Source organism: Micromesistius poutassou (genome assembly GCF_964030765.1).
Source record: "Micromesistius poutassou genome assembly, chromosome: 11".
Classification (NCBI taxonomy): Eukaryota; Metazoa; Chordata; class Actinopteri; order Gadiformes; family Gadidae; genus Micromesistius; species Micromesistius poutassou.
Genome location: NC_140281.1, coordinates 14,956,347 through 14,977,278, shown reverse-complemented (window position 1 = coordinate 14,977,278; position 20,932 = coordinate 14,956,347). Strand labels below are relative to the sequence as shown.

Sequence of the window (20,932 nt, the reverse complement as noted above, 5' to 3'; positions counted from 1 at the left end):
TACCGACCACCTTTCTCTCGTTATGAGGCGGACATAATAGCGTGTGACACACACCGGAACTGACGCTGTTGGCGCGAATGACAACATTGAAGCGATTCTGTGTGAGCCATTGTCAACTACGGAATATAATATTTGAGTATGTAATACACTCGTCCGTACGTCAACAAAGGGCGTTTTTCGGGCTCTGATAACATGAGTGCTAATCCTTTGAGATGAATTGTACGCGTTATCGCCATGTTGAACTGAACGGAGGACCAGAGGAAGCCGTCCCGTCCACTCGGTGCTGAACCCCGGCTGAGCTCCTGTGCTTCTTATAACTGTTAATAACACGGTAGGTGACGAGCTGCCCTCGTCCGTCCCCTTATATGCTTGTTTTTCTGGTCATTGTCATTTGTTTATACTTAGCCAATACGACAACAGACGTAGAGTTTCGTCTGGCTCTCAATAACGACAATACCACCAGTCTTCCACCAGCTGCTTATATGGGGTGTACTCTTCATGCAAATATAATTATCTGTTTGTATTTAAAGTCAACAAGTCTGTGAAGCGAGCAATCACTTCAGAAACATAGAACCCTTTACAGACTTGCTTACAACTAGAAAGTTGCTCATACATGACGAACGTGTAATGTTTGTGAAAACCAAGGCATGATGAGACTTATCTACTTGCTCCATGGAGGAAGCTGCGCCTGAGAGGTTGTGATGCGGACGTCCTCTTGGTCGCTGGCGGCTGTAGCCTGTCATGCTAGCTTTGGTTTCTGTGTTTTCTAACATGTTGACATAAGCATGCATTCTTCTGCTGTGCAGGCTCCTAATACAGCACAACAATGTCATCACCGGCCAAGGAATCGTTAATAGTCAAGTTTGTTGAAACTGGAGGACAGAAAACGGACTATGCGGAGAAGGCATATGAGGTATTGTATCCATAGGACTGTAGTACCGACTGTTATTAAACCTGGATAATCTCAATATACGATGGTGTAATATGATCCTGACCTGGCTCTACATATAACTTTTATTGTATTCTGTTAGTATTGCACACCAAAACAAGTTGTCAGTTAAGTTAATGACAACATTTTGAGAGCATTATAATGCTAGTTTGTATGTTGGTAGTAAGGGTGTGTTGGTCTTGTTTAGTAATTAATCGTTTGCCTTCATGGGATGAAAATGTTTTGTTTGAAACAGCTGCATCATTACTCATGTGAGACCTGGCAAAACCAAGTTTTAATTTGCCTAGGCTGCTGTATATTCACGTTGATTTATGATTTTACAGTACTACTACTACCAAGTCCTCTCAATATGGTGGAGTATAAACAAAAAATCCCATAATCCATTCTTATGTACATGCCCTGTATAGATAATTAAAACTGTGTTTACTAAACTGCATTGTGTGTAGGCCATATTGGAGATGCAGTCGGGGAAGTTTGTGAGGCGCATCTCTGAGGAAACCGCTCTAGACTGCAACCACAAAGACAAGTCCCTGTTTGTGTTCAGCAGCTTCACCACGCCTGCCTTCCACCACTGCAAGAAGGTGGGGCTCAAGTCTGAGGGTTGTTATATCTAGAGAGTCAGTCGTACCACTGTATGCTACACTCAATATTCTGTCATATGTGACACAAATCCAGTCTTAAGTATTTATAATGAAGGCAATTCTGCATTCTGACATTCTTATTCAAAGTGACTTTAATTGAATGTGTAGATACATTATTGATCTTTTAGGGGACATCTTGCTTAAGGATGATTACAGGTAGACTGAAGATATTTTGTATCGAAATGTCCTATCATTTCGTGATAGGACGGTACCGATAGTATCGGTGTACTGATAAAGTGTACACCCATCCATGAAGGATCATCTCTGGTTGTCTCTCTCCCTCTGTGTCGTTGTGTCTGTAGCTTGGCTGCAGGGTGGTCAGCCCCCTGGTGGTGCTGTTCTGTCTGCAGCAGCAGCGATGTGTTCCCCGGGCGGAGAAGCCTGTGTTCAACATGGCCATGGCTGACATCACCATCTCCTGCACCAGCCTGGACAAGGCCGAACGGGTCAGTCACTTTCATGGGCTGTTCTCTTTGTCTTGCTCGCTGTTTTATTTACACACACTCGGAGACCTTCTGCTTAGCGATGGGAGGCCATATTGTGAGTTATTTTAGTAATAGTTACTTTATTTGCTATTTGTGTGTGTGTGTGTGTGTGTGTGTGTGTGTGTGTGTGTGTGTGTGTGTGTGTGTGTGTGTGTGTGTGTGTGTGTGTGTGTGTGTGTGTGTGTGTGTGTGTGTGTGTGTGTGTGTGTGTGTGTGTGTCCAGCTGGAGGTAATGGATCTGGTGAAGCTGATGGGTGGGCGTGTCTACCTGGACCTCAACGTGTCTGTCACTCACCTGGTCGCAGGCGAAGTGGGCAGTAAGAAGTACCTGGTGGCTGCCAGTCTGGGCAAACCTGTACTGCTGCCCTCCTGGGTCAAAGCATGTTGGGAAAGATCTCAGGACAGGTACGTGCACTGAGGACAGGAGTGTGCATGTGGAAGCCGTCATGTTCAGGGGATGTCTCTTACATTTGCATTACTGTATTTGGCTGTTGTTTACAAATACAAATACAGCACAGACACCAAAAAATGTTATTACTACTAATCACAATTTGGTAATTTATTTACTTTTCTCAAAAGTGATGGTCAATTATTAATCCCACAACGGAAATCCGATCCTGACCACAAGAAGTGGACAGTAGCAGAAAATAACTATATATATATATATCCTCATCCTCATCCTCATCGTCGTCCGCTTATCCGGGGTCGGGTCGCGGGGGCAGCAGCTCAAGCAGGGGGCCCCAGACTTCCCTTTCCCGGGCCACATTGACCAGCTCTGACGGGGGGATCCCGAGGCGTTCCCAGGCCAGTGTTGAGATATAATCTCTCCACCTAGTCCTGGGTCTTCCCCGGGGTCTCCTCCCCACTGGTCGTGCCTGGAACACCTCCCAAGGGAGGCGTCCAGTGGGCATCCTTACCAGATGCCCGAAACACCTCAACTGACTCCTTTCTAAGCAAAGGAGCAGCGGCTCTAATCCGAGTTCCTCCCGGATGACTGAACTTCTCACCCTATCCCTAAGGGAGAAGCCAGCCACCCTCCTGAGAAAACTCATCTCGGCCGCTTGTATCCGCGATCTCGTCCTTTCGGTCATCACCCACCCCTCATGACCATAGGTGAGGGTAGGAACGAAGATCGACCGGTAGATCGAGAGCTTTGCCTTGCGGCTCAGCTCTCTTTTCGTCACAACAGTGCGGTAAAGCGAACGCAATACCGCCCCCGCTGCTCCGATTCTCCGGCCAATCTCACGCTCCATCGTACCCTCACTCGCGAACAAGACCCCGAGGTACTTAAACTCCTTCACTTGGGCTAAGGACTCATTTCCTACCCGGAGAGGGCAATCCACCGGTTTCCTGCTAAGAGTCATGGCCTCAGATTTAGTGGTGCTGATCCTCATCCCAGCCGCTTCACACTCGGCCGCCAGCCGATCCAGTGAGTGCTGAAGGTCACAGGCCGATGATGCCATCAGGACCACATCATCTGCAAAGAGCAGTGATGCGATCCTCAGATCACCGAACTGCAACCCCTCCCCACCACGACTACGCCTCGATATCCTGTCCATGAATATCACAAACAGGATTGGTGACAAGGCGCAGCCCTGGCGGAGGCCAACACCCACCGGGAACGGAACTGACTGGCTGCCGAGAACGCGGACACAGCTCTCGCTTTGGGAGTACAGAGATTGGATGGCCCTGAGGAGTGAACCCCTTACCCCGTACTCCCGCAGCACCTCCCACAGTTTCTCCCGGGGGACCCGGTCATATGCCTTCTCCAAATCCACAAAACACATGTAGACCGGATGGGCATACTCCCAGGCCCCCTCCAGGATCCTTGCGAGAGTGAAGAGCTGATCCGTAGTTCCACGTCCAGGGTGGAAACCGCATTGTTCCTCTTCAATCTGAGGTTCGACAATCGGCCGAACCCTCCTTTCCAGCACCTTAGAGTAGACTTTCCCAGGGAGGCTGAGAAGTGTGATACCCCGGTAATTGGCACACACTCTCCGGTCCCCCTTTTTGAACAGGGGAACCACCACCCCGGTTTGCCACTCCTTTGGCACTGTACCAGACTCCCACGCAATGTTGAATAGGCGTGTCAGCCAAGACAGCCCCTCAACACCCAGAGCTTTTAGCATTTCTGGCTGGATCTCATCAATCCCTGGGGCTTTGCCACTGCGGAGATGTTTAACTACCTCAGTGACTTCCACCAGGGAAATTGACGATGAACCACCATCAACCTCGAGCTCTGCCTCCATCATAGAGGACGTGTTAGTCGGATTCAGGAGTTCCTCAAAGTGTTCCTTCCAACGTTCGACTACCTCCTCAGTCGAGGTCAACAGAGTCCCACCCTTACTGTACACAGCTTGGATGTTTCCCCGTTTCCCCCTTCTGAGGTGTCGGATGGTCTTCCAGAAACACTTTGGTGCCGACCGAAAGTCCTTCTCCATGTCCTCTCCGAACTTCTCCCACACCCGCTGCTTAGCCTCCGACACGGCAGCGGCTGCAGCCCTTCGAGCCCGCCGGTACCCTGCAACTGCGTCAGGAGTCCTCCGGGATAACATACCCCGGAAGGCCTCCTTCTTCAGTCGGACGGCTTCCCTGACCACCGGTGTCCACCACGGTGTCCGAGGGTTACCGCCCCTTGAGGAACCTAAGACCCTGAGGCCACAGCTCACCACCGCAGCTTCAGCAATGGAGGCTTTGAACACCGCCCACTCTGGCTCAATGCCCCCAACCTCCACAGGGATGCTAGAAAAGCTCCGCCGGAGGTGTGAGTTGAAGATCTCTAGGATGGGGGCCTCCTCCAGACGTTCCCAATTCACCCGCACTACCCGTTTGGGCTTACCAGGTCTGTCCAGACTCTTCCCCCATTCCCTGATCCAACTCACCACCAGATGGTGGTCGGTTGACAGTTCCGCCCCTCTCTTCACCCGAGTGTCCAAAACATAAGGCCTCAGATCAGCTGACACGATCACGAAATCGATCATCGATCTTCGGCCTAGGGTACTCTGGTACCAGGTACACTTATGAGCACCCTTATGTTCGAACATGGTGTTTGTTATGGACAATCCATGGCTAGCACAGAAGTCCAGTAACAAACGACCACTCGGGTTTAGATCAGGGAGGCCGTTCCTCCCCACCACGCCTCTCCAGGTGTCTCCATCGTTGCCCACGTGGGCGTTGAAGTCTCCCAGCAGAACTACGGAGTCCCCTACCGGAGCCCCATACAGGACTCCATTCAGGGTCTCCAAGAAGGCCGAGTACTCTGAACTGCTGTTCGGTGCATACGCACAAACAACAGTCAGAGTTTTCCCCCCCACCACCCTTAGGCGTAGGGAGGCGACCCTCTCGTCCACTGGGGTAAACTCCAACACCGCGGCGCTCAGCCGGGGATTTATGAGTATCCCCACACCCGCCCGGCGCCTCACGCCCTGGGCAACTCCAGAGAAGAATAGAGTCCAACCCCTATCCAGGAGTACGGTACCAGAGCTGAGACTGTGCGTAGAGGTGAGCCCCACCAGATCTAACTGGTAGCGCTCCACCTCCCTCACAAGCTCCGGTTCCTTTCCCCACAGTGAGGTGACGTTCCACGTCCCCAGAGCCAGCTTCTGCCGCTCGGGTCTGGTCCGTCGGGACCCCTGCCTTTCACTGCCACCCATGTGGCAGCGCACCCGACCCCAGCGGGTCTCCCTGCAGGTGGTGGGCCCACAGGGCGAAGAGGGGGGGGGTGCCACGTAGCTTGTTCGGGCTGTGCCCGGCCGGGCTCCGTGGCAAACCCGGCCACCAGGCGCTCGCCGGCAAGCCCCTCGTCTGGGCCTGGCTCCAGACGGGGGCCCCGGGCTTCCTCCGGGCAGGGTCTCTCCTCCTCTTTTTGGTGTATTCATGGGGTCTTCTGAACCATTCTTAGTCTGGCCCCTCACCTGAGACCACTCTGCCATGGGAGACCCTACCAGGAGCACATGGCTCCAGACAACACAGCCCTCAGGGTCACAGGGACACGCAAACCTCTCCACCACGATAAGGTGACGGTTCCAGGAGAGAACCGTTTTCTCACTTACTCACGTACGTAGTTCTCACGTACTTTTCTCAAAAGTGATGGTCAATTATTAATCCCACAACGGAAATCCGATCCTGACCACAAGAAGTGGACAGTAGCAGAAAATAACTATATATATATATATATATATATATATATATATATATATATATATATATATATATATATATATATATATATATATATATATATATAATCTCCAAAACACAACAGTACTAACCATGTAAACGCTCCCTCCAGTCTGTTCAGGTACACCGACCTGCCGCTGGAGGCCCACCGCTGCCCGGTGCTCCGGGGCTGCATCCTCTGTGTGACGGGGCTCTCCAGCGTGGAGCGCAAGGAGGTGCAGCGGCTCTGCCAGGAGCACGGGGCTCAGTACACCGGGCAGCTCAAGATGAACGAGTGCACCCACCTGATCGTCAGCGAGCCCACGGGTAAGCGGTAGTCCCCCCTCGGGTCCTCATTCTCGGGTCCTTGTTCTCTCTTCCTCATCCTCTGATATTCATTGTCTGCTCCCTATTCTCTGCTCCTCATTCTCTGTTCTCTGGATTGGGACGTACTTTGGTACCTATATTGCAAAGGTGCTATGTGAATAAGAAGTAGTCCTCAATTCGGCTCAATTCATTTACTGCTGTAACTAGTACATTTGTGTGTATAAGTGTAGTTGTGGTGTGTTAGTATCTTTTGTCTACTTATTATTTAGTGCAATAATGGTGTGTATGATTGTGTATGATGTTGTGTGTATGAGTTTGAGGGAGATTTCCGTGATGATTTGCTTTACCTAGTTCCCGACCAGAACCAAATCTTACTTAACTCAGAACTATTCACGTCATCTCTAAAGCCTTGTGCATTGAATGTGTGTTACAGGCCAGAAGTACGAGTGTGCGAGGAAGTGGAACATATACTGCGTGTCTCTCCACTGGCTGTTTGACAGCATAGAGAAGGGTTTCTGTCAGGACGAGACCCGCTACACCATGGAGCGTGGCGCCGCCAAACCAAGCCGGCCCCATACCTCCACACCCACCGGAGGCAGCAGGAAGGACGGTGAGAGATCTGGAACACCATATGTGTCTTATTGGTGCCTTGGTACACGACACCCTGTTACTAGGGTGAAAGTTAGTCATGGAAGTATTTGTCAAGTGGTGTTCATGTATGCCTACACTTGGGTAATGTCTATAGTTGATGGTTAAAAACAATTTCAAACCATTTTTTAACATTTTCAGAATTGTACTAGAACTTTTTAATTATATTTAGGTATTTAGAGCCGTGTCACCATTTACTAGTTGGTACACCCAGGGGAAAGATGCTCTACTGGCTAGGTTGGTGCACTCCCAGCTTTTGTGTTCGATCCCCAGTGTCCAACGCCTGACCCCCTTAGCCCTACGTGCTCCTTAATGACTATGTATCTGTATTCACCATTAGTACTGCCTATCATTATTGTCGTTGTGCTGAGCTTCTGGTTCTGTTCCTCCAGAAGCCACCTCCCTGCTGGGTCTGAGCCACATTTCCGTCAACACCAGCATGACCATCAACGACACCGCCCTCACCAACGCCACCGGCCTCACCAACACCACCACCTCCCGTCTTGAGGCCAAAGACCCCGTCGACAAACTCGACCTGACCACCTGCCCTGTGGATGACGTGCTAGACGGATGCAAGGTAACCTAGCAACGCTGGAGCTCTCCATCCTTGACTCCCTGGCGATCGTGGCTGCTTACAGTACCTACTCTAAATACAGTACCTACAGTACCTAGCTAAATAATGGATAGTGTGTACTGTGAAGATTTTACTGTTGGGTGATGTTAAATTACTCTCAGTTTTCAAGGAATATTATCATAAAGTTTTAACAGTTCAATATTAACATTATGTGGTAACAGGAGGAGTAACTGTATGGCCTTTTTTTTTTAAGACTTACATGACTTTTTACTGCTTGGTGTGACACCTAAACATAAGAAATCGGAATACAAGAAGACTCTTATAAGAAGACTCTTGTTGTGAAAGGACAAAAGTGCTCTCATTTTAACTGCTAAAGGAGTCGCCTATATTTTACGATTTACGGGTCTGTCTTGAACTGGTAAGGAGATCACATTCATGCATAGCGACAGTGTGTGCTCTTTTTTAGAAATGAGCAATGATCACTCTCTTATTTTGTGTGCAGCTGTATCTGTGTGGGCTGCCGGCGAAGAAGCTGGACAAGCTGCGGAGGCTGGTGAACCTGGCGGGGGGGCTGCGCTTCAACCAGCCCAGCGATGACCTCACTCACGTGGTTATGGGAGAGCCGGACAAGGACCTCATCTCCTCCCTGGCCAAGGCCACACACAGGTCAGCGCTCCCTGGGTCTGCTCGCTGCTCCACTGGCAACACCATGGCTTTAATGGAGTCAAGGAGAGCTTTGTCCTCCACTAGGTGGATCTTTGCCATTGACCCCATCAAGTGGGTTTAAAAAAAGAGAAGACCTATTCAACAGAATGATAAATGTCAGTATTGTAAAATATATACATTACAATTCATGTGAGAAAGTTCAGTTGAGCCCAGCCCTCTGAGATGAAGGACCTTTTGTAAAGATGACTGGAGCAATGTCTGTTGCCACTGAAGGGTTCTTCACTAAAGGAGACGGACTGACGGGAAGACATTTTATTTTATTTTGGTTTGATACAGAGTGCCGCTGCCGTTTCCCGGTCTCGTGCGTCATGGGCAACACACACAAACAAATACACACACAAATACGTAAGCACCGATCGCTCGGGATGGCTTTAGCTGACCACCGTCTGCTAAAGTTCCCTTTATCTTACAAGATCATACGTCTGTGGCTGTGGGTTTAGAAAGTCTGGCCGGTAAGCAGCAGACAAGCACGCACACAGGGACCCAGATCCAGAGTGTGAGTCCTCTCTCCTCCGCCGCCCCCCCCCCCCAGGCCCCACGTGGTGACGGTGCAGTGGCTGCTGGACAGCTACTCCAGAGGGACACTGCTCCCAGAGGAGGACTTCCTCCACCAGGACTGCCTGCCTCCAGCTCCACCCTCGGCCCCAAAGACCTCCAGAGCTGCCTCCACTTCAGCCCCTCCGCCGCTGCCGGCCGTCAGCCCCAGCACCCCCACCCACCGCAGGGCGGAGGAGGACCTGCTCTCCCAGTACATGGATGATGACCCCACTATAGGCAAGTATCCACACCAATGGAAAATAAACCTCACTGGAACACATCTGGTTAATTGTATGCACTAGGAGTAGTTGCTTTATTTAGTTGATGTTTTTTCACCAGTACTTTGCAATGTATAACTATGGTATTTGGTTTCAGTATTGAACTGAATATATTATATTACATTATTGAATATCTTTATTTGTCATTGTAACTGATGCAACTAAATTAAGTGCAGTATATTAAGTATATTCTATTATAATCTGGTAGGTATTCATTGTGTCAAAAACTAGATTGCTCCACAGAAACGTGACTTCATTATAATTGAGTCAGTCAACACTACTGCTTCACTTCACCAATTATCCAACCTCCAATTAGAGCTCATGGGATTTTAATTGGTTGGTATCGGTTTATCTATCAGCTAAATCAAATGAGCCGATAGCTATTCCTTGGGGCCTTGAGCCTCTCAAGTAATTGTCGGTTAAAAGACAGTTGTATTTATGAAAGGCATAGTACCATAGGCTGGTCCGACTATAATAAAAATGGAGTTAAAGTTGGAGTTAAAGATTGTAGTATAATGAGGAATTGTTAATATGACTGATGCTGCTTATTGTTTTTAAACATATTTACCTGTTACATAATAAATCCCCTCTTGCCACGCTGCAGTGGAGATGCCCCCACCAGGGAGTAGAGGCTCTATGAGCATACTCCAGGACCCCCAGCCAGATCGCTGGGCCCCGGCAGAACCCAGCAACTCCACTGAGGCAGACTCCACCCTGCACCAGGCCAGCCAGGGGGGTCTGCTGTTCACCGGGAAGCGCTTCCGTCTGCTGGGCTTCGGCTCAGAGGAGGACGCCCAGCTGGCCCTCCTGGTGATGGAGAACGGGGGCAAGGTGCTGACGGGCCGCACCAGGGCCGTGGCGGACTACGGCGTGGTGCCACTGCTGGGCTGTGAGGTGGAGGCCACCGTGGATGAGGTGGTCACTGACACCTGGCTGGTGAGATGCCTCTGCTTCTGGTCTTCTGGTTCTGGTCTGGTGTGGTGAAGGGTTGCACCTGTAGTGGCTGCATAGAACATATAATATATTAATAATTATGTTAAAAATACAAAATATACAGTATATACTAACCAAATAAACATGATGTCTATGGCAGTATTATATCGCTCAAGGGTACTTGCAGAAGAAAAATGTATCTGATTCTGAACATGAAGTAGTTTTGTATCACAATTGATTTCCCATTGGTCTTTGTCTTATGATTGACTTGATTATGATTTACTATCATTGCGTATGAAAGACGGAAACCAAAGACTCAATCAGACATACCCGCTGTTAACTCGATAGGGTTTAAGTACTACAATGAAATGATAACCAGTTAGTTGTGTGATCGTTTGTCTCGGGTCTCTCCTCCAGGTCATGTGTGTGGAGAAGAAGAGTGTGCTGCCCGTCCTCTCCAACCCTCTGTTCAGCCCGGTGGAGGTGAAGGACGGCTGCTCCCCACTCATGTCCTGCGTGCTCTCCGTCAGCCAGTTCACCGGAGCGGAGAGGGAGTGCCTGGTGGAGCTGGCCAAGCACCTCGGAGCCAGGTGCCGACGCATGTTGTGGAGGCTGAGTGTTGGAGGCTGAAGAATAATGTAGTGGATGACTTTTTTGGAGGCTGACTGTCGGGAAGGCTGATTTATAATATAACTTTATTCCATTTGGAGATAAATGAATTACATTTTAGAATGTATTGGTTCATTAGTATAGTTTGACGTATATACATTTGTACATTCATCTTGTGAAAACTATGATTATCATGATTTTGTGCTTTGGGATTATTTTGTCTACTAGTCTCTTTTTATTTAATGATCCTATATCCCCCACCTCCAGTGTCCAGGACTACTTTGTGCGTACGGCCAACCAGAAGAAAGGCATGCTGGCCAGCAGCCACCTGGTGCTGCAGACCCCCGAGGGCACCAAGTACCAGGCGGCCCAGAAGTGGGGGCTCCCCGCCGTCACCATGCGCTGGATCCTGGAGTCTGCCCGGACCGGCCAGCGGGCCGATGAGGACCGCTACCTGGTGGACCGCCCTCCCTCGCCCGGTGAGAGAGGACGCTCATAAGGCCTCATGAGGCTCTATGGCAGAAATTACAAATGCTAATATTTTACATCGGATGTTTATCAATTGTTTCTTTATTTATGTTTCAAAATGATTGAAATTATGACATTAGTTACCAAACATGATTTTTTTAAAATAATAATTTATGGTTCTAGTTATAAAGTTGGTTGCATATTCATAGTTTAATTTAATAGCTTAATCATAACTCAAAGGATTAGAAGAACTAGTGATGAATACAGACTCCTCAAAACATACCTCAAGACAGAAGGTGATGGGCACACTAAATCCTCCCTCTCCTCTTCTGATTGGCAGAGAGGGACGACGACAGCTTTGTGGGCGGCTCCCAGCGCATGGCTCCCCCCCCCCCTGCGCTGGGCTCCCTCTCCCCGGAGTTCCCACTGCTGGGGCGCCAGTGTGGCAAGGCGGTCACCCCGTTGGACGTGGGCCGGTTCCAGTCCAAGGTGTTCCGTTCTGTGCTGGACCAGATGAAGCCTCTCAGAGACGAGCAGGGGGAGGGGCCTCGGACCCCGGGGGCGGGGCCGCAGGCGGGCCGGGGGAGCGGCCTCCAGAAGGAGCCCCCCCTGCAGCTGGACACGCCCTCCCGCTTCCTCAGCCGAGACCAGCTCTTCAGACCCTCCTTCAATGTCAAGGTAGCCCAGCCAATGATGGAGATTACATTCAATTCAATGAAATTAGTGATTTATCAGCAACGTAAAAAAAACTCTGTACACACACTGTGTTCATAAATAGAAACAAAATACGATGAAAAGACAAATTAAATGGTCTCTTGATTTTATATGGCTATTATATCACTTGCTCTTATTACAGTTACTAAAAAAGTTTAAAGAGTTTCCCTTAATTAACTAAAATATATTGGTTTGTTGATGAAGTCTGCAGCATGTTTATTCATGTTTTTCACTGTCAAGTTGTAAAAACCTGTCTGTCACCTAGGTTCAAGGTTCAACTTTATTGTCCCCGTGTGGAAATTTACCTTGGGCACAGTGCATCGTTGCATAACATACACAGAGTACAACAAAACAAAAACAAACAGACAAACCAACATTTTAACATTGACAACATGGAGCTTGATAGACCAGAGAGGGTGCTGTTGTTTACTAGCGTTTAACATTTTAACTTTGCATCAGAGCTAGTGAGCTGATGTGTATATATATATAACAGTGTAATCCTCCCTCTGTGTCTCATGGCTCCGTTGCAGGACGCACTGGGTGCGCTGGACACCCCGGGGGGCCGGGTGAAGCTGGGGGAGAGAACGGAGACGCCTCTGACCGACATGATCAACAGGAACCTGAAGGTGGCGCTGGCTAACAGCTCTCGCTGCCCCGATCAGCAGGCCCTCAGTGCCAGCCCTGAGCTCAGCAAGAGGCCTGAGCCACAGGTACACACTCATCTATATCAGAAGTAGAAGCTGTGCGGCCATTATGAGGCTGCATACTTCTATTTGGGTGCCGCGCGGAGGAGCAGTACCTTGTTGTCGGATGGCAACTAGCAATTTCAGGAGCCAATCACGTGACTCAAACTATTGTGCACAAGAGGAATTGTGGACGGGACGCGCAATCATTATGTTTAGTCACTGGGAAAATAAATGATTGTCCTGCATTTACCCTAATTCCTCTTCAAATCTCAGACTATCAATGAAGGTAGGCTACACTTAACCATAAACATAGAGCCAGTTTCGTTGACCTCAATTATAGGAATAACCAGCCTGAATCTCACTGGAGAGTGGGCTTTACTCGCCCCCCTCTGTGGGTTTTATTTATTAGGTTTGCGCATATATACTCTTATACTTGTCATTATTCACGTATCCCCATGTAAGTCGAAACTATTGAGTAAGTATTTATAAGTATCTATATCTTCATAAGACGTGGCTTCTCTCTGCTAATTCCTTCTGCTGGCTCTTCTGCTTTAATGGAAGATGAGAGAGAGAGATTTCCAAACTGCGTAACCCAAGTGTTATGTAGCCAAACAGCATTGCAGCCATAGTACTTACTTGTCGTCATAATTAAATGTGAAGCAAACCGAGGCTTTCTTGAAGCCTAGCCTTTATTACAGCACTGTCGGCTGTAGATGTACTTCCGGGCTGAGCTCGTGAGGGAAGACTTGAAACTGTATACGCTCCCTTTGCAAACTGCTTGTTTATGTTGTTTAATATTCTAATTGTCGTTTTGGCTCAATTTATACATCCCAATGATGCATTGATTAACTTGTATTTGTGTGTGCAAAACACACGGAAAAACCTTAAATAATCCCAACCAATAATGAATGAAAAGTTTATGCTACCATTAACACTATTAACAGTTGCACAGCCTGGAGTTATCAAACTCAATGACATTTCTGAGCAGAGCCTGCTGGGTAGCAGCAGGCTCTGCAACAGCAGGTGTTTAAATTGTCGAGGGTCTTTCTAATCATCATTTTAATTACCATGATTTGACTGAGCATATTGGTAAATGCTTGACCTGTGTGGGTGAATGGACTGTTTCAGTCCCTGGCTTTATGTTAATGCTGGAGAAAAAAAAAAAAAAAAGGAGTTTTTGTTCTCACAATGAGGTGTGTTACTAAGAGCCCCGATTCTGGTGTTGTGTGTCATGTCCAGGTCCCGGAGAAGATCCTGGAGGGCCTGCTGGCAGGAGTGGTGGTCTGTGTGGGGAAGAAGCTAAGCAAGATGCAGGGAGAGCTCAACACCATTGCTGCCTCGCTGGGGGCAGACTTTAGGTTAATAGCTCCTTAAGTCTCTTCTCTTCAGATGTGACGTGGATCGGCCATTGGAAATAATTAGAATTTGTGTGTGTGTGTGTGTGTGTGTGTGTGTGTGTGTGTGTGTGTGTGTGTGTGTGTGTGTGTGTGTGTGTGTGTGTGTGTGTGTGTGTGTGTGTGTGTGTGTGTGTGTGTGTGTGTGTGATCAAGGTGGTCATGTGACGACAGTGTGACCCACTACATCTACCAGGGCCGCGTGGGGGACAACACGCGAGAGTACCGGGGGGTGAAGGAGAGGGGGCTGCATGTGGTGTCCCAACATTGGCTCCACGCGGTGGGTACACACACACACACACACACACACACACACACACACACACACACACACACACACACACACACACACACACACACACAGAGACCACAGTCAATAACCCTCATCAAATGATAGATTGTAGAATCCAACTCTTCAGTACAAAGCATGATCATTGATATCATCTCTTTTGGCTCTAGTACCTTCTGAAAGGTATCTTCCATGTTGTGTTTATTTAAATGGTTTAACAAAGACAGATGATATTAATGCTGCCTTGCATCCTCCAGTGTGCTGAGGAGCAGAAGCGGGTCCCAGAGTCTCTGTACCCCTTCACCTTCAACCCCAAGATGAGCCTGAGTCTCAGCCAGGTGCCCAACAACTCCCAGAGATCGCCCCCCTTCACACGCACCCAGCTCCGTGACCTCACCATCACCCACAGCAACCAGGTGAGTGCTGGTTGCCCCCCCCCATCTGTGGCCCCCCACAGATGGCTACAGGTATGGAAGATGTTGAGAAGAGAAATGGGGGATTATTACACCAGGATTATTTTTACACCAGGACCAGATGTACACCAGGAAATGGAGATAACGCGTGATCAACCTGTTCTTAATGTGAACATGCAAGTCTCATTTCCTCATTTTATCTCTCCACAGCCCAATCTCAATACCACTGAAGAAGAATACACATCCCGTTGTCAAGGCAATGGAGAGACGCTTGTAGAGGAGGAGGCACATGACACTACAGAGAGCAGAGGTCTGTCCTAGCAAATGCCCTCAGGCCACAAGAACCACAAACTAACACAGCTTATACAGGAGCTCGTCTGATTGGTCCAACTCATAGCCAATCAGAAAGAATTTGGTATTTGGTTTCATTCAAAGAAAATCTTTCTGTAGATTATGTATAAGTTGAAAGTATAAAAGTTCCAAATAAAAAGTATGTACTTTTTAATTCCACATTTAGTTCCCCCACCTAGCTAGCCATTTAGAACCAAGAAGAACCATGATGGCCGACTCTAACTGACTAGGAGACTGAAACCCATTGACTTATGTTTGTCCAGACTTATCGGAGACCCTGGAGATGAGGGAGAAGCTCCAGAAGCAGCTCCAGGAGATCATGTCGGCCACAAAGCTGACCACGGGGAGGAGGTCCTCAGCCTGCCTCAGCCGGCTGGGGTCTGCGGGGTCCGACACCGACCCCAACACCCCCGACGCCAAGGGCCTCCGGGCCGGACGCAGCACCAGACGCACCATGGAGGCCTTCAGGTAGAGTGGAGACTCGAGACCTAACACTTCTACCTTCTTTGATATAATGATGATTATTTAGGTATAGTATGAAACATTGTAAATTTCATTGGAATTAAATGAGTGAGTTTCCTTTCCTCCCCTCTAGGATGAACAGGGATGCGGTTCTGGACATGAACACGGAGCCGTCCCAGAGCGAGCAGATCGTGTGGGACGACCCCACGGCCCGGGAGGAGCGGGCCAAGCTGGCCGATAACCTCCAGTGGCCCGGCAGCCCCTCCCAGCACTCTGACCCTGTCGGCCCAGCCCACCCGCCAGAGAGCAAGGCCTCGTTCAGGGATAGCTTCACTGACTCTGAGCTGGTGGAGATGGGTGAGTGCAGAAGGGTTCGGCGGTGATGACTACTGAGGCTTTCCACAACCAATCCTATCGAAGCTTATCTGTTCTCTAACCAATAACATCCCAGCCTTTTCTTTCTTCACCCAATCACATCTAAACTTATTCTTTCTCTAACCAAAACGATCTAAGCCTTTTGTTTCTACAACCAATCAAACCCATTCCTTTTCTTCCTTTACGTCCACAGCCGCATGTGATGTCATTGACCAGCAGATGGCCCAGAGAGTGATGACCCCTCAGGGGGAGGAGCCTAGCGATGACCTCCTGACCCCTAAAGCCCCCAGCATAGCCTTCCCCCTTGCCAACCCCCTGGTACCTCCAGAGCCACAGGTAGAAACACATCCACCAATCTGGTTGAGGTGAGATCTGGTTGAGCTTATCTGGCCACGCCCACCACAACTTCTCCCTCACATCCCACAGTCACAGTGTCACCGTGATCTCCTTCAGCTGGTGCTTTTATTCAAAGTTACTTTTTGGGACACATTACACAAGGATGCTTACAGTTCAACTGAGGACTTTGGAGGTTGAACCCAGAAAGATACACTTCCAACGGAGTCAGGGGATGGAACCAAGAATTCTTTTAACATTTACCTTTTTTGGGGGGTTTAGAAGAATTGTTTGACTGGTTGGTGATGTCTATAAGATGGAGGATAGGATGAGAGAACACTTCATTAATCCAGTGGGATTCAGGTGTTGCAGCAGCAAGTTACATGTAGAAACGATGCAGTAACACTTTACACTATATACATACAGTGCATTAATTAATTAATTAGTTTATAATATATAATTACAGTAATAAGCATTATGTATATTTGGTATCGGAACAGCACATAAATACCATAATCATACTGAACATGAACACCATTAGCAAATTATTAATAGACTATTATTCAACTATTCAGTTAGTCTGTTAATTAACTAAGTGAATTAATGGTCAATTAATGTGCCCTTATTGTACAGTGGTGCTGATGCAAAACAAGGCAGAATAACAAGAAACAAAGACAGTTACACTGACTTGCAAGAGAACAAGCTCCATATACGGCTGGCTGTAGCATCAGCAGGTAGTAATGCATTCTTTGTGTGTCCTCCCCTGCAGGAGGAGAACCAGGAGAAGCAGCCCCCCAGGTTCCAGCTGTCCTCCCTGAGTCCCCAGGAGCGCATCGACTACAGCCAGCTGATCGAGGAGCTCGGTATGAAACCCTCCACCGTGGATCACTCTGAAACTCCAACTTTATATTCCTCATCCAAAGTCTGCAAACTCAAATCTGTTGGATATTTATTTTGACCAATCATGTCGCTGGAGGCGGGGATCTGTTAGCGTGTAATTGGCGAACACAAACTTGGTCAGCAGTAGAAAACTTTAAAAGTGTCTGTAAAGGTTTTTAATCAACTCCATGTAGACTTGCCATTGTAGTTATACACTAACTTAAATACACTTACTTCTGATAAGGAGTATTCTTCGGTAGAAGAAGCTGTGCTGTCTCCTCTAAGTCCTGCTATTACAAAGTCGGACGGCTGGATCCCAGAGTACAAACTCGGTACCAAAATCAAAATGGATCCAGATTAAAACCTCTCATCATCCCTTCCCTAAATGTGTTGTACTGCAAACGATGAAGGAGTGTGTGGCGCTAGAGGAAACCAGCTGCCGCAGGGCGGGGGCTGCAGCAGCTGGCCCCTCATAAGGAACGGTGTGGTTCAGGAAGTAATGGATGAGGCAGCAGGTGACCACATTACCCAGTGAGAGGTCCTTGTAAATCAGAGCGGCTCTCTGCAGGCTCTGGTCCAAATCGTCTGAATATTCAGCTGTATGCGGTGACAGTGGCAAATATCCAGGGCTAGGTAGAGTAAACCATCTCCATGTTTGGAGAGAAACGCAGCAATAGGAGTAACTGAGACATTATTGATGTCCAAATATTTTGGGTACTGTATACCCAAATGATCAAATTGTGATCCTCATCCTCATCAATCGCTAAGGGTTTCTAGTGTACGCTACTGGGTTATAAGTGACGTGTTGTATTCATGCCTGCAGGGGGCGTGGTGCTGGACAAGCAGTCGTTCGACCCCAGTTGCACCCACATCATTGTGGGGAACCCCCTGCGGAACGAAAAGTACCTGGCTGCTATGGCCGCCGGCAAATGGATCCTGCACCGCTCCTACCTGGAGGCCTGCCGCGCCGCCGGACACTTCTTACAGGTACACAATCACACACCTGCCAATCACACCCGCTCACCTGGTACAGGTGACTAATCAGAATCAGACTATGGGCAAAATTGGTCTACGCATGTGGGATGACAAAGGAGGCATTTACGCCCTTTCCATGTGGACAGACTAAGCTCAGAAAAACATGTACGGAAAACTTTTTTTTTTTATTTACATTGATCCTGCGTAGTGCAGACATTGACTTTGTTCCGGTCTTTGAGTCCAACTCTAGAGAGGTCAGGGGTTGTAGTGAATGAATTGAAGGGGGGGAGCCATGAGAAAGGGCTTACCATTTCTGTGCCCTTGAGGATTAATGAGCTGGCTCCAACAGGCATTAATTATACATGCACTGCTTGATCACAGAGAACTTTTCATTTTACTAGAACTCATAAAGCACTAGAAAGAGTTCTATGAATAGTTTACCTCAACATTTCTGTGGAGAAATGGTGTCCTTGTCCAATCATGTTAATTCCTTCCTCCCTCTTAACTCTCTCTCTCTCCCTCCCACCCCACTCCAACCTTCTCTCCCCCATCCATCTCCCACTTTCCTTCCCTCTAACTTTCTTTTCCTCCCTCCCCCTGCCACCATAACCCCCTGTCTCTCGCTACCTCCAACCTTGCATCCTTGTCTTTCCCTTCCTCCCTCCCCGCTTCCCTCCTCTCCCCCCAGGAAGATGAGTATGAGTGGGGCAGTGGTTACATCCTGGATGCTCTTCCCTCCATCAGTCCTCACAAGAAGAGGCTGGCGCTGGCTGCCAAGCGCTGGAGGACTGCCCTGCAGGACCACGCTACCCTGGAGGTACACACACACACACACACACACACACACACACACACACACACACACACACACACACACACACACACACACACACACACACACACACACACACACACACTTGCTCTGCAATCAAATATTTATAATATCGGCAGCAATATGAGGATAGATGCGGCCTGGGATTTTTTTTAATGTTGCAGGGAGAACAGACTAATAGATTGGGTTGGTTTAAAAAAAGCTCTACAATATAACCAGGTAGTGATGCGCACTCAGCCATCTCTTTTGGTTATTCCCTGTTGGGTATCATAATCCAGTAGTTATGAACGACTATGTATGTACTAGTAGGAGTACTGGTATGTTCTATAAACCAGTATGTGTACTTGTAGTCTATAAACCAGTATCTCTTCTGGTTGTGTCCTATGAACCAGTTTGTGTACTGGTAGTGTCCATTAACCATTATGTGTGCTTGTAGTAGTAATAAACCAGTATAATTTCTGGTATTGTCCTATAATCCAGTGTCTGTACTGGTAGTGTCTTTTAAACCAGTATCTACTGGTAGTGTCCTACGAACCAGTATGTGTACTGGTATCTCCTATAAACCTGTATGTTTTCCTCAGGGAGCGTTCAGTGGTTGGACCGTGATACTCAACATCGACCAGACCAGAGAGTCCGGCTTCAGGCGGTTACTGCAGTCTGGAGGAGCCAAGGTACGCCTCCCATGGCTCTCTTGCCGTTTATTAAGTATTGTACAGTTGAAGTACAGTTGATGGATATGAGCCGTCATGCTTTGAGATGTATCTTTATGGGAGTGGCCATGTCATCACCGTCTCACACATCATCATTCTCCTGGCACAAGTACAACTGATGAGGAACAGCCATTGTTGCAATGACCTTTGTTTTACTAGAGATGGCACTGCTTCTTCAGTATTAATTGTTCCTCATATTTTCTTAAATAACTGTGCCTTATGTAACATAACTAATATGATAATAACTAACATCTTTCAGGAAATACTTAGTAGTTCATAAAGTTTATCAGATAAAATCATGGAAAAAAAGGCAGTTGAAAAAGGGTTCAAAGGATCAAAATGAAGTAAACCAACTAGGGAAGCCATTTGAGGATCTATGGTTAACCCGTCCTCCAGGTGCTGTCCGGTGTGGACACCTCCTCCTACCGGGAGGCCACCCACCTGTTTGCTGACTTCAGCCGCCTGAAGCCCGGGGAGTTCAGGGTGGACGTGTCTCATGCCTCGGCCCAGGGGGTGACCTGCGTCAAGCCAGAGTACATCGCTGACTATCTCATGCAGGTATGTGTGTGTGTGTGTGTGTTAGGCTGTTAATGTTAGTGTGTGCACGTGTTTATTGCAGTTAACAAGTTAACAACCTCTCGGCTATTTCTAGCAGGCAGCAACACCCAACCCAGTTCAGTGATTTCACAGCTAGCGGATCAGCTGAGGCTAACACTAACATCCTGGTGTAATCTTGGTTTCTACAGGAGCCCATACCCCCCATACACCTGTACTATCTGCCCGAGGCTTCCTCCGAAGGCGAACAAGCCCCAGGGACCACCCCGTCCCGCAAACGCAAAGTCTCGTCCGACGCCTCCGCCGTGAAGAAGTCTCGTCTGCAATGATATTCACCGCTAGCCGCAGCAAAAGTCGTATCCTGATGAATTCAAGTCTGTATATAAGATTGTTATTTCTTGTACAAAAATAAAATTAACATAAAGTTGATGGTTTCGTCGTTTTGATGTTTTTCAATGTATTGATTGTACATGAATGCCGACATCATGGGAAACTAACGCCGACGAGTCGAGCAGAAATGTCGAGTCACCCTTCCTAATTGGTTGCATTTCTACACCTTCACCACTTGGGGGCAGCAGATGTTCCCCAGGTAACGAGGGTCTATAAATAGTAACCAGTTAGTCAAGGGCTT

The 20,932-nt window shown here is 48.2% G+C and overlaps 1 protein-coding gene across 1 annotated transcript; it reads left to right on the top strand.

Moving 5' to 3' along the window:
* The first annotated feature begins 47 nt into the window (after window positions 1–47).
* On the top strand, window positions 48–20,730 carry topbp1 (DNA topoisomerase II binding protein 1). The gene is made up of 28 exons (XM_084475352.1): window positions 48–331; window positions 807–913; window positions 1,396–1,530; window positions 1,893–2,036; window positions 2,299–2,480; window positions 6,367–6,560; window positions 6,994–7,170; window positions 7,601–7,785; window positions 8,285–8,448; window positions 9,041–9,282; window positions 9,928–10,259; window positions 10,674–10,846; window positions 11,133–11,344; window positions 11,674–12,011; window positions 12,578–12,757; window positions 13,973–14,091; window positions 14,284–14,407; window positions 14,674–14,832; window positions 15,040–15,139; window positions 15,444–15,648; window positions 15,776–15,999; window positions 16,211–16,353; window positions 17,120–17,213; window positions 18,053–18,216; window positions 18,893–19,021; window positions 19,618–19,707; window positions 20,143–20,304; window positions 20,493–20,730. Exons 2-28 carry the CDS (start codon window positions 827–829, stop codon window positions 20,628–20,630), a joined length of 4,596 nt encoding a protein of 1,531 aa, XP_084331478.1. The 5' UTR covers window positions 48–331; window positions 807–826; the 3' UTR covers window positions 20,631–20,730.
* Window positions 20,731–20,932: the final 202 nt, after the last annotated feature.